General features: G+C 37.2%; 1 protein-coding gene across 1 annotated transcript in view; it reads left to right on the forward strand.

Moving 5' to 3' along the window:
- ZNHIT6 (zinc finger, HIT-type containing 6) overlaps positions 1-12,286 on the forward strand; it is a gene marked incomplete at its 5' end in the record, with an annotated part of 30,837 nt that overhangs the window by 10,299 nt on the left and 8,252 nt on the right. Inside the window, 3 exons of the mRNA XM_009076800.1 lie at positions 160-228; positions 988-1,068; positions 1,579-1,659. Coding sequence (XP_009075048.1) covers positions 160-228; positions 988-1,068; positions 1,579-1,659 — 231 coding nt within the window. The remainder of the gene's footprint in view (positions 1-159; positions 229-987; positions 1,069-1,578; positions 1,660-12,286) is intronic.

Consider the following 12,286-nt stretch of genomic DNA (forward strand, 5'->3'; position numbering starts at 1 on the left):
TACATTGTAGCTTCTCTGCCTGTTTTAGTAATATTTTCAATGGCATTTTCAATGTATTTTCTTCTGCACCTATGCTGTAGTCTCCTGAGCTTTATCATAAAAAAACCAAGTAGTAGTTACCCACTAACACTAAAAATATGCATTTCTTTTTATTTTCAGGGAGAACAAGTTCTACTGGCACTTGAAGCTCGTATTTCCTCACTCTAATGCTGAATACACTTTAAAAGGGTACAGAGCTTGAAATTTTTATAAAGTTTAAATTAATCAGCTGATATGGAACTGCAGAATATTCTGATCAGTTCTTATTTATTTCTATTATACAAGGTAAACCTGGATATTAATTTTAGTCTGAACTAAAAGGGCATTTAAATTTTAAAAAAATATTGAAAGTTGTATAGTCCTTTCTTCATTGAAAGCTTGCAGGCTTTCCAAATCAGGCAAAATGGTTGTTATTTGTTTTCTCTATGTAAACAGAGCTTCTTCTGTATTCATAATAGCAATATCCCATACACCTAACCTGTTCTTATGGAGCTGATGTTCTGCAAGATTTGCCATCCCTCCTTGCCTGCATGCTGGTGCTGACCTTCGTATGCACACAAGCACGTTTTGTAAAGGGAAGAAAAAAAGCTTTTGTTGACAAATCTCTCTGCTTTTTTTCCTAGCCTGAAGGAGGGTGAGAGGTATGCCCATGACTGCTTCTAGGGCTGTAGGAACAGCATGTTTCTGTTGCAGGGTTAGAAACCAGAGATATGCATCTGTTTACTCCTTGTATATGCCTGTGAAATCCCAGTGCTGAAATTGAGATAAAGCTGTCAATTATCTATGCAATATTGATACACACTTACAAGCCTCCCATAAACCTCTCGGTTGTGCCACTATAGCGTGCAAATGTACAGCTTCCTCCAGGTGACTCAGAATAGATTTTTGTGTACATGATGAACCATGCCTTATGTACTTTTTTATCTTGATTTTTATCTTTGCTGAAAGGGTGCCTGATGATAAAACGCTCACTGATATCCTTAAGCCATACATTGATCCAGTGGAGTCCGATCCTGTAGTTTGTCAAAGGTGTGTTTTGAATAACTTTTCTGCCTAGTTCATCTTGTGCACTAATAAAAGAAAAGAACAGTTCTGAATAAATGGCTTAAATTAGCTGCACTTTCAGGTTGCAGAGCTGAGTTCCCAGTCAGCAGGACGTCTTTAATTCCTGTGATGAAAACCATCTTGATGTTCACCAACCAACTAACCCTGGGGTATAGCCACCAAATTTAAACCAGGAAAGCATTAAGAAATTGACTCGTGGCATAAAGATCAAATAAAGCAACTGTAATTCTAAAAAATGTAACCATAATTAACCTCAGTGGGGGTGAGAGAGAACCTTTTCTTTAGAGTAATTAGAAAAACATACTAGTAATTACAGCCTTCATTTATAGGAAACACTTAGTACTTGGCAAATTACTGTCATTATGAAAAAATATATTCTTTTGGCTGTTGACATGCAAAAGATATCCATCTCTTATGAACTGATGGGAAGAAAAGACATCTGTTTCTTCATCTTTGTTGCACTTTGTGTTCCAGGTTAAAAATCTATACAGCATCTCCTCAGTCAGATGTACGGATTTTAATGAAAATAGAAAACAGGAGCCGAAACTCTGTCAGGTAAGGTGGTCTTCAGTTTGTGTGATTGCTAATTAAAAACAGCTAAAAAGAAATAACACATTTCTTAGTCTTTAATACTAGAGTTGAAGATTACATAACCTCGTGGATTGAACTTCAGTGGATAATTACCAGCTGTCTTGAAAATTATTCTGCAAAAATGGTATTTCTTTGTCTTTTAATACATCAATACTGAAATTTCGGTGCAATTATTGACTGAGTGTGCCTGTACCTGAGCTGCTTCAGCAGCATCCCCTGCAAATGGAACAGAAGATGGGTTTGAGTTAAAATGCTAAATAACTGTATTGACCCAGAGAAATGTAGACATCCATTCCTTTGCAAGTTCCTCTGTGGGTATGTTAACCTCCCCAAGGGAGTTGAAGTGATAGCTGAGGAAAACTGTCTTTCTAAATCACTGCAGCAAATATTGTGTTTATCAGCATCCAGTGACTGCATTTGAAATAACACATTTTTCTCAAAGTTGCTAGTTCATCATTCTTCATGTTAGCATATTTCTGGGTGTGGACTTCTAAGTCTCCAGAATTCAAACTTGTGCAGAATTGCTTTCTTTGTTTCCAGACCAGACAATAATCTTGAACTTCAAAATTAAACTTTAAAGAAATAGTTTCTGCTGGTATAAATACCATTTTGAAAACTCCACCCTGTTGTCATTGTTACTGAGAAGAGTATGTATCGGCTTAGTATCATAGCTTCTTGTGGTTGACCAGTGATTCCTAGTTGGGCATCTTAAAGTACATTCTTTTCTTCAAATGTAACAAATGTAAATAATACGCTATCCCTAAAACATGATATGTTATTTCTAAGGAGGGAACAAAGGTATGTTAAAAGAATTTTAGTTGTAACTGAGCTTCCTGTTTGCACTGTATTTTTTCACAGTAATATTAAAAAAATGTATAATGTACTTCAAAATTCAAGCCCAGCCTCTTCATGATTTTGATTTTCTTCTCTTTGCAACCACTATTTGAAATAAGGTTGTAACATTTGCCATCAGAGTTGCCAGCTAGAAATGTAGACAGTATAAGCACTGGTCTTTCACATTTGCTTTTCTAGGAAAGAAGGTAAAAGTTGATTTTGTTATAGCAGGTAAAGTCCACCTTTTAATCTTTTGAAGTGGAATATGTGAGTTGTGTAGAAGGCTTGGGGATACAACCAGTTTAACAGCAAAGAGGACTGTCTCTTGTGCTCATCAGTTTTCTTGTTACTTAACCATATTCCTCTTCTGAAATCTGTGTAACACTCGCTTATTTCACAGATTTGGGAGAGAATTCTTTTTCATTATGTTAAATATTCTTAAGTTTGAGATACACCTGTATTCTCAGAATCAGCTATGTTAACAAAGTCAGAGTAATCTGCATTTATCCCAGTTAGTGAATGTAAAGTTTGAAGTATAAAAAGAACTGTAGAAAGCTAAAATAGAAAAATGTTTTGACTCAAGAAGTGCAGTTCCTCACTTGGAAATTATGTGACTCTGTCCATATAAGTTGGTGGAACAGACCCAGCTGGGGCAGTGCAGACAGGTCAAGGAAACAGCATATTAAAAGAAAATTCCTCCTCTGAAAGGAAAGAACAAAGTTTGTTTGAAAAGATGGGACTGCTATGTCAGCAGAAAATCATCTTCTGTCGACATAAGCTGTGTCTGTGCCAGCAGGCGCTCTCCGCGCCGTTGTGCCAGCAGAGTTGTGACAAAGGCTCTAAGAGGGAATTCAAATTTTGACTGTAGTTGCATTGCAGTTAAGTAAGAGAAAATTTGTTTTGATTTCTTCTCCTTTTGGTTCCCTCACCATAGTTAAATTAATTGGGGGGTAATGGCTCTAAATCAATACCTGGAATTGCAGTGAAATCAATTGCAGTGATTGAAGCAGGAGCAGCTTGCTGCGTAGTGGTCTTCAGTATGGAGCAAAAGCTGAGTGGAGACAGAGCTCTCTCACATTTCTTTATCCACCTTTCTTTAACAGTGGGGAGCTGTGAACTGCTGGTTCGTGTAGCCTTGAGTGCCACTATCATTTCAGAGTAATTTCTCATCCTGTGCCTCCTTATTCTGCATGATTTTAGACTGTTATGTTCCTGTATAGCAAAATGCTCTACTGTCACTCTGTGGGCAGATTGAAAGAGTAGGATTGGTGTAGGCTGGTAATACATGTGAGTCTACATGAACGTTGTGTTATCCACAACTTCTGTGCCCACCAGAAGAATTTATTCTCCACAAGCACTGGATAATACAGACTGTAAACATAGCTGTTAAATCAGATGTTGTTTTTAGGCTTAGTAGAACCTTTTTGGAAAAAATACTTTTCATAGTTGCAATTGCATATTATTGAGGAAGTGCAGTGGTGTTTCAGAAAGCATGTAAGTGGGATTATTATGGGTTATAAAATGTTAGCCTTCTACTTTTAAGATAAGTATGTTACAGAAGGATTTTAGTATTTCCTGCAATTGTTTATGAAACAGGAGTTTGTGGTTTAGTTTTGGCTGGTTTGTGTGTTTCACAGCAAATCACCCTTTTAGTTTGAAGGTCCTTTGTAGAATGCTTTAAATTTTGGAGGGTTTCTTTTTTTCTTTCTCCACGTATTACAGATTTCTGCTTTCTCTCAGGAGTTCTGCAGAACTTCAGTAAGCAACTGGATAAATCCACTGGTGTGCAGATATCGTGGACACGGTGCTTGCTACATGTCTTTTATCATCAGTGGTGACAGTTGTTAGAGAACTTTGTGATAAGCTCTTACTTCTGCCTTGTCTAAAACCACCTTGTAAGAACTGCTTTCAGCATGAATTGGTAGCACTCTACAATTGCTTGGGGTAACCTAAAGCATAATCTCTCCTTGTGTCCTGTCCTCCTCACCTGTCATTTAATGCTCAGTAACTGTCAGTGACACTTGATAGTCTTCTCATTAACTACACTTTATGAGGAATTTTGTGAAGAAGAGCTTGAAAAAACAAGTGTTACACAACTCTCTTCTTCCTTTAAAACCTTGGTTTGGAAAAAATCTGCATTTGAATGGGTCAGAATAGTTTTCCATTTGGTAGCATTTGCTTCTATCACCTGTTATGCAATATTTAGTTCGTGGTTGGTGTCCATTCTCTCCTCAGCTGTAACTATTCCAAGAAAGGTTTAACTGCTGCCTCTTGGATGATTTTTACAGTCTACATTCTTTCATAAAGAAGTATTTTCTTTCTTCAGGATAAATTAGTGTCCTGACTATCTTCAGACCTTTACTTGAGATGCCTTCAAAGTGACTTCATATGGTAAGAGTATTGCTTTTTCCACTAAGAAAAGGAAAAATGCAATGGCCAAATTATACAGTCTGGTTTGGGAAATATACCTAATTTTCCTGGGAATTGCCTTATCAGGCTTTGTGTAATAAAAAACACAAACAACAAACAGACGCACCCTAAACCAGAAACTTGCCCCTCCCAAAAAGAATTCCTATGTCAAAGAGACCTTTGGTATTTGTTATAAGTAAGTTATTGGTCAGAGTTGGGTTTTTTTGTCACTACAGATACTTAATGAAAAAGGTTATTTACTCATCCTTATCATATAAGATGATCCTGTTTCTAGAAGAGAAATAGCTGCTGCAAACTTAATTTACAGTAGGTACTTTAAGAGACAGTTAATTAAATAAACCTTAATGAGGTTAAACACAGAAATTAAAAATCTCTTTTACTGGGTTTGGTAACATCTGGCATGAATCTAGTTTAGATAGCTGACTCTTAAATCACATGCATTCAGTTTAATAGAATTTAAAAATAATTCTTTCTTAAATATCAGTGTTAGGTCTTTTGTCTAGTAATGTTCTTTATTTGCCCGTTATATTCAGAATGGCAGGTGAATAGTGTTGTTGGAGAAGACCTTTTGGGATTCAGAGATAGCAGTAGGCAGTGACAGAATATTTAGGTGCCCAGAAAATACAGTCTGTTTTGCCTTGAGAGCTTTGCAAAGCCCCCTGCTTCCAGTGGACCATGTCCTAGAAGGAGCTGGAGTACAGAGCATTACCAGACTGTATCCTGTCGCTTTCCTGTTGTAAAACTGCCTGAAACCTGCATACAGGGATGTATATAGAATAAGCTGTAGAATAGAATTGTTTTCTGTACCAGCAATGCTGGTGCAGCTCAATGTTCAGTTACTCAGAAAGCAAAAAAATATCAAAAGTATTTTTGGTCCAGTTCTAACATCAAGGAGCTTCTTCCTCTCCATGGTGACATTGGCTGGTGCACGTGAGAATACTGGCATGTTTGCCACTTAATTCTTGTGGACCATAGGGAAGAAAATCTGCTAAACAAGTATCAGAGGTCCTTCTCTACTAAATGCCTTTGCTTTATGGTGGTGAACACTTCCTTTGCTTTAACTGATTCAATGCAGTTGCTTCCCAGAAGGCTGGATGATGTTAGTAATTTTGGACCACTTCCCTGTCTCAAGATCAGCTGGCAGAAATGAGAGTTATTTCCTTGGATGACTGAGTTCTGTACTCAAAGAGAATTTTCTTTTGTAGTCTATTGTTTTTAAATAACTTGGGGTTAGATCACATCAGTAGGTCACAGTAGTCACAGTAATAGATTTAGGAAGATTAAGTTTTTTTCTTTAGTATGTGCAAATATGCCAGCAGACTTTCAGAAGATCATCTTGGAATTCAAAAAGTAATAGAAATGTAATGGAACCAAATCTTTTGAAATGTAGTATTTAGATTATTTATTTCCCGGTCTTAAAAAAATGTTGCTTAGATACTTGTTTTGTCAGTGATTTTAAGAATATAAAAAAATCTGTTGTATTGAAATACGTTGGAGGTATCCTCAAATATTGGTATGTTAGTGTTTTCCTGAAGTTTTCATACCATCTTCCTAGGGCACTTCCTTTTGCATTATCATTTATGAATAACTTCATGTAAGACTAAGAGATCTTAGTCTTTGCTTTCTGTTTTTCATACATGATTCAGTTGCTTTAAAAAGTCACTGCTATTAGTGTGGTGCATGGATCAGTTCTTCTTATCATGTTAGGACTTCTTTCAAAAGTACTGCTTCATCTAGCAAAACATGCTAGAATTGGCTTGTTTCAAGCATTATTTCCTCCTTTTCATTTTCTGTCAATGTTTAAAAGTGTGGGGTGGTTTATTTAAGATTCTCTAGTCTTACTTAGGAAGCAATTTCTTTTCGCATTTGTGTAGTACGTGGTATACATGAGACAGGAATTAAGGATACAAATCCGTGGCTGAACTGCTGGCCTTGGCATGAGTTGGAACAGACCCCAAGCTGGCTTTAACCTATGCCAGAAGATTGACAGTAGAATTCATTACTGCTCTCTAGCTTGCAGCAGCTGGCACAAAAGCAAGTCTGCCAGCTTTACAAAAGCAGGGAGCTAGCTTACAATAGTCATTCTTCACTGCACAACTCTAGTCAGGCACTGGCGACTTTGTGCTGTTCAAGGGGAAATAGAATTTGGTCTGTAGTCTGCTTCTTAAACACAGCACTCCTGTGTATTAATACTTGCTGCAGTTTTTTCCCAGAGTGTTGGATTTTGGTTTGGGGGAGGGTTTATTAAAACTTCAGCTTTTCTTACTGAATACTTTGTTATGTGTTCCTGTATGTCATTTCAGGCTTTCTAGTTTTCGTCCTGCAGCCATTTCAGTGTCATTTTTCACATGCTCCTTCTTTATCTGAATATCAGTCTCTCTGCTGATAAAAATGATGTAGGGCAACAGATGCCAGGTTACACAGCTTTTACTGTAAAAAAACAGTCACTTTTCCTTCCTACCTACGTACGTTTTTCATTGAAATCCTGTATTACACAACAGATGGAAAACAGAAAACTAGTCATTGCTGAGTGTAGTAAGAGTGTATGGTCTGAATCTGTAGCATTCATAGCTAAATGTTTGTGATGTCTGACTACAATTACTTGACCTTTCAGAAGATTTTTGGGATGATTCCAAAAAACCCAGAATTTGTCCATCTTGCTATCTTGAGCAATCATTCATTTTTTTCTTGAAAGGGATTCCTTGATGAACCAGTAGACGCCTGTTTTTTTAAAAGTAACAATCCAGTGTTTTGTAACCCATGCTGAATTCTTTTGGATGAACTGTTTTATAATTAATGGTATTGCATTAGGGTTTCTAGAGTGTCCCAGCTAGAGAGTCGCTGACTGAGACATTTATTGCACAAAGATTTATTTGAAGTCATAGCCTCCACTCCAAAATTCTGCTGTCTGTATTGCAGCAAGTTAAATCCAGACAACTTGCAGAGGAGAATATATAAGCAAAGAGGTGAAGGATGAGATAGCAGTAAAAGTGTTACAGTTGGCTTCAGCCAGTGGTTTGACCTATCCAGTCATGTTGTGGTGTTCTGAAGGCACACAGGCAGACTGGAAGACCTTGAGACTCTTCATACTTGCAAAACAGGTAGGCTGACTCCAGATTTTAAAACATCAAGAAGTCTGTACACATTATGCTCTTCTGCATCATAACTGGCCTTAAAGCATGGGAGCAGCCTACCCAGCACATGCACAGGCAGATTTTCTGTCCTCTCTCTTAGGAAATGTGCATCAGGAAAGGCTGTTTCAGGAACAAATCTTGCAGTTTGCTCCAGCCTGGCATTTCTGCTGGGGAGCAGAGGGGAGCTTGCCTGTACCTATGTCCTATGTAATGTATGCATAGTATGGGAAAAGCCTTGATGGAAGTTCATGTACTGTGTAACATGCACCTATAAAGCAGACTTGAAGGCAAGAAGACAGGCCATGAAGTTCAAGAAAATATTGCTGTTGGAAAATCCTTGTTGAATATCTGTTTTCCCTTGGGTGAAGGAAGGAGCTGGTAAAAATGACCTGTAGAGCAGAAGTAAGATTCAAACTGTTTGCTCTATTCCAGTCTAGCTTAAGTGTTGTGAGAGGTATCAGGAGGTTTAATTCAGCTGAGTGGCTGCTAAAATATTTTTCTGAAGGAAAAAGTGGATTTGCTGCTGGTTTCTTGGAAGAAAAAGACACAGTGAAATGCTGACTTAAAGTTAGCAGAGTTTCTCAATTTTGAGGACCAGGAGCATGGGGAGGCTTCTAGAAGCAAAGATACAAACTTCTGCCTGGACAGTTGAAGTGATGGACTGAACTTAGAATCTGCAGCACTGTGAAACATGGCAGCAAAGCCGTCAGTGTTTTCACAGAGGCAGAGTAGAGGGGAACTTCTTTGTGTTCCTGTCAGGAAGGAGAAAACCTGTTATTTCCTCCTGATGCTGCCAAAGGAGAGTCCCCCTGTTTTTTCTCTTTCTTGATGGAAATGAGCAAGGACTGATTGTTTCAACCTTGCTGTGGAGGAAATTGACCTTCCTGCTTGTTTGCCAAGAGAATAATTTGCTTTAGTTCATAGCTTTTCCTTTTCACGGCAGAGCATTAGTGACCCTTACCTTAATGGAAGGTTTATGGCACTGTGATTCCCATGTATAAATAAAGTATAAATTTGTGAATGTTTCCACCATTCAGTACAGACTGTTAGAGATATTCAGACACTTTCCATATGAGCCAAATTTAGAAGTTAATATTTGCTATCTAGGGGTTCAAAATTTGAAAAGTACCAATACTCCCTGAAGTGGTAGTTCATTAGATTAACCCAGGCATAATAGCAAAAGTATTGCCAATTTATAATGACTGATTTCTCAGAAGTTTTATATGTCTGTTTATTTTTGCAGTGCACTGCTTGCTTACGTCATGTGAGATTTGACCTATTAGTTTTCCAAACTTGATGTCTTAAGAGTTTTTCATTGCATCCTTTGATATTCCTTGGTACACCCTGTACTTCTAAAGTTATTTACAGTTGCATTTCATGAGGCTGTGTAATAGAGTGCTGTAATTAAAGCAGACTTGCAACATTGCCAGTGTTTTATTAATGGTACAGGTTTCTTATTTTGACTTCCTTGCATTTTTGGGAACCACTACAGATTTTACTTGTACTAAATATGACGCTGGTACCTTGTCAGTTTTTGAAACCTCAGATGTTCATCTGGGTTAGTCAACTCACTTTTTTATTAATGAGAACTTTTCCCTTGAGAAATTTCATATTTGCTTCAGGCCTTCTGGCTGTCATTAACTCATTGGGCTGTTTTGTTTCTTTATTTCAGTCCTATAGTAGTAGCCTTACATGATTGTGGTGTACCCTTTTCCAGTATGTCAGCTCCATAACATTTAAAGAGTTGTAAACCTTGAGCTTTTGAGCAGTTTGTAAAGCTGCCTGGCTTCGCAAAGTAAGTAAATTCCCATGTGTGTAAAGAACTATTGCTGTGATGCACTTGAATTACAGCATCTTCACTTGCTGATGGATTTTTGTTCCTACTTTTCATTATGTCTTATGAGATGGGGAAAGTATTTGCTTTCTTGAAATTCTGTATCACTTTTCTTCTGTACTCTTTGAACCAAATTGTGCCAAATGCAAGAAACTGACATTTTCTGGTTTCACATTTTCCTTTTGTTTTGTTGTACTTTGTCTTGTAACTAAAAGATGCAGATCATTATTGTGCATCCTGAATCCTTTTACCACATCACTCTTAAAAGTTCAGTCCACTAAATGGTTGCAGCAGATGCCTTATTTGCTTTATAGGTTGCCATCAATTGATACATTTTTCCATTTTTGTAATTAAACAGCTTGTACTATGGTTTTTTTCTTTCTGCATTTGCCTCATTCTCAAGAGGTTTAAACAAGGACAGCCTTTATGTTTATATGGTGGCATACTTATAGTCTTATTTTGCTTATCTCTTTTCATTAACTGGGTTTTATTTATTTTAGGGTAAAAGTGAACAAACCATTAAATCTTTCTGGACTTCTACTATTTTATCAGATAACTTAGGTCACAATTGGTGTTCCTGCTGTCTTCACCTGGGTATTAGTTGTTTGGTTTTTTACAGGATGTTTCAACTCCCAGAAATACGTTTGTAATAAGAAGGGTTGTGTGAGTTTGGTTTTTCTTTTCCTCATCTTACACTTCAGTTTTCACCAGTTCTTAGATTTCCCTAGTGGCAGAGCCTCAGACAGCCCATAACAGAGAGGGGACCATGGATTGTTGCACTTTGTCTTTATATGGTCTTTGAGGATGACCTGTGGCTGAAATACGTCAAAGAAAAGGAACAGCTTCGTGGTTTTCTCACTATTTGGAAGTGCCTTAATGTATTCTATGTATGTAGGTGTAGTTAGGAGATGGTGATAATGGTGCTTTCCTGGTATGCTGGCAATTTTTCTTCCTGTACTTTTTCTGCTTGGTTCCTAGCATGACTTGTGGTCCAAATGGTTGATAAGAGAAGGTTTCTTGTTCTTTTTTTTTTTTTTTTTTTTTTCCAGAAAAAGCACTTTTTAATGAATGCATTAGTTTTAATGGATGAGGATCTTACTTGAAAAGGAATTGACCAGTCATCTGGTGTGCAGTGGTATAGGTTGAGCTATGTATGTGTCAGTAGTATGGAGGAGAGGTTAGTGAACATTTGTTGAGGCAAATTATGGAGGTCCTAGACCAGGAGGAAAAAACATAACCTAGATTGGAAGGAGGAGCTGACAGGCTTTAAATATTTGAGTAAACTGTAGTATAATTTTTTCATATTAAAATGCTAACCTGAACTAGATTCCCATCCTCCTTCCTTAAAAGAGTGATCAGGCAGAGTACTCCTTCATACTGCTTTGCTGCCAATAAGAATTAGTTATAAAGGAAGTGTTATGGCAAGTCATTTTCTTTCTTTGTTTATAAGATCTCTACTCATTTGCTCATTGATTTTTGTAATTTTTTTTCATGCATGTGAACGAACAAAATTCAATGTTTCAGATTTTTTAGTGTCAGAATTCCAGTGACAAAGCATAAAAATTGTGCATTACTTCAATACAATTTGCTTTCTGCCCTACAACTTTCCTTCATACCTAATTCAAGAGTGCATTTCCCTATTTCCATGTTCACCAAATCATAACCACACGAAGAGGTTATTCACCACTTAGGAATGAAAGTCCATCTGTTAGTTATTATCTTTGCTGTGCTGCAGCACTTCAGAATGAGTGCTTGGAAGAGACTAAATGCTGTACCCAGTCTTTGCCCTCTTCTAGGCAAACACAAATACCTAGGAAATGATACCCTCTTTGGTCTGGGGAAGAGTCTTAATTGTTCCCAACAGTTAGCAGAAGTTTGGTTGTGGATTTATAGGACTAGCCCCAAAATAGATAACATGATTTATTATATCTGAATTATGCCAAGTAAATATCTCAATGTTTCCTCTCAGTTCTAGGAAGAAAAATCATCTTTGTTTAAAATATGTGCAAGGGGTTTAGTTGATCTCACAGGAAAATCATGAACGTCACTATACAAATATGCATTTTAGTAATATTTACAATTATTTAGATGACTGAAACTTGTTTGTTCTCTTTTCAGTGTCTAGAAGACTAAACTAAAGAAAGAATATGGTTACAATTTATCTTTAATTCCAGATTGCAGATTTTTCTTTATTATTATTAAAATCAAAGTTCCTGTAGATGACATTCAGGAAAACCTGATCAGCAGGGAATTTCCTGCTGTCTGAATTCATGGAGACAAGTTACGCCACTGCAATGATAGCCACAGGCTCCCTTTGAGGGGAACTTCTTGTGATGCAGTGACCTAATACAGCATTCCT

The sequence above is a fragment of the Acanthisitta chloris genome, unplaced genomic scaffold (assembly GCF_000695815.1).
Source record: "Acanthisitta chloris isolate BGI_N310 unplaced genomic scaffold, ASM69581v1 scaffold39306, whole genome shotgun sequence".
Taxonomy (NCBI): Eukaryota; Metazoa; Chordata; class Aves; order Passeriformes; family Acanthisittidae; genus Acanthisitta; species Acanthisitta chloris.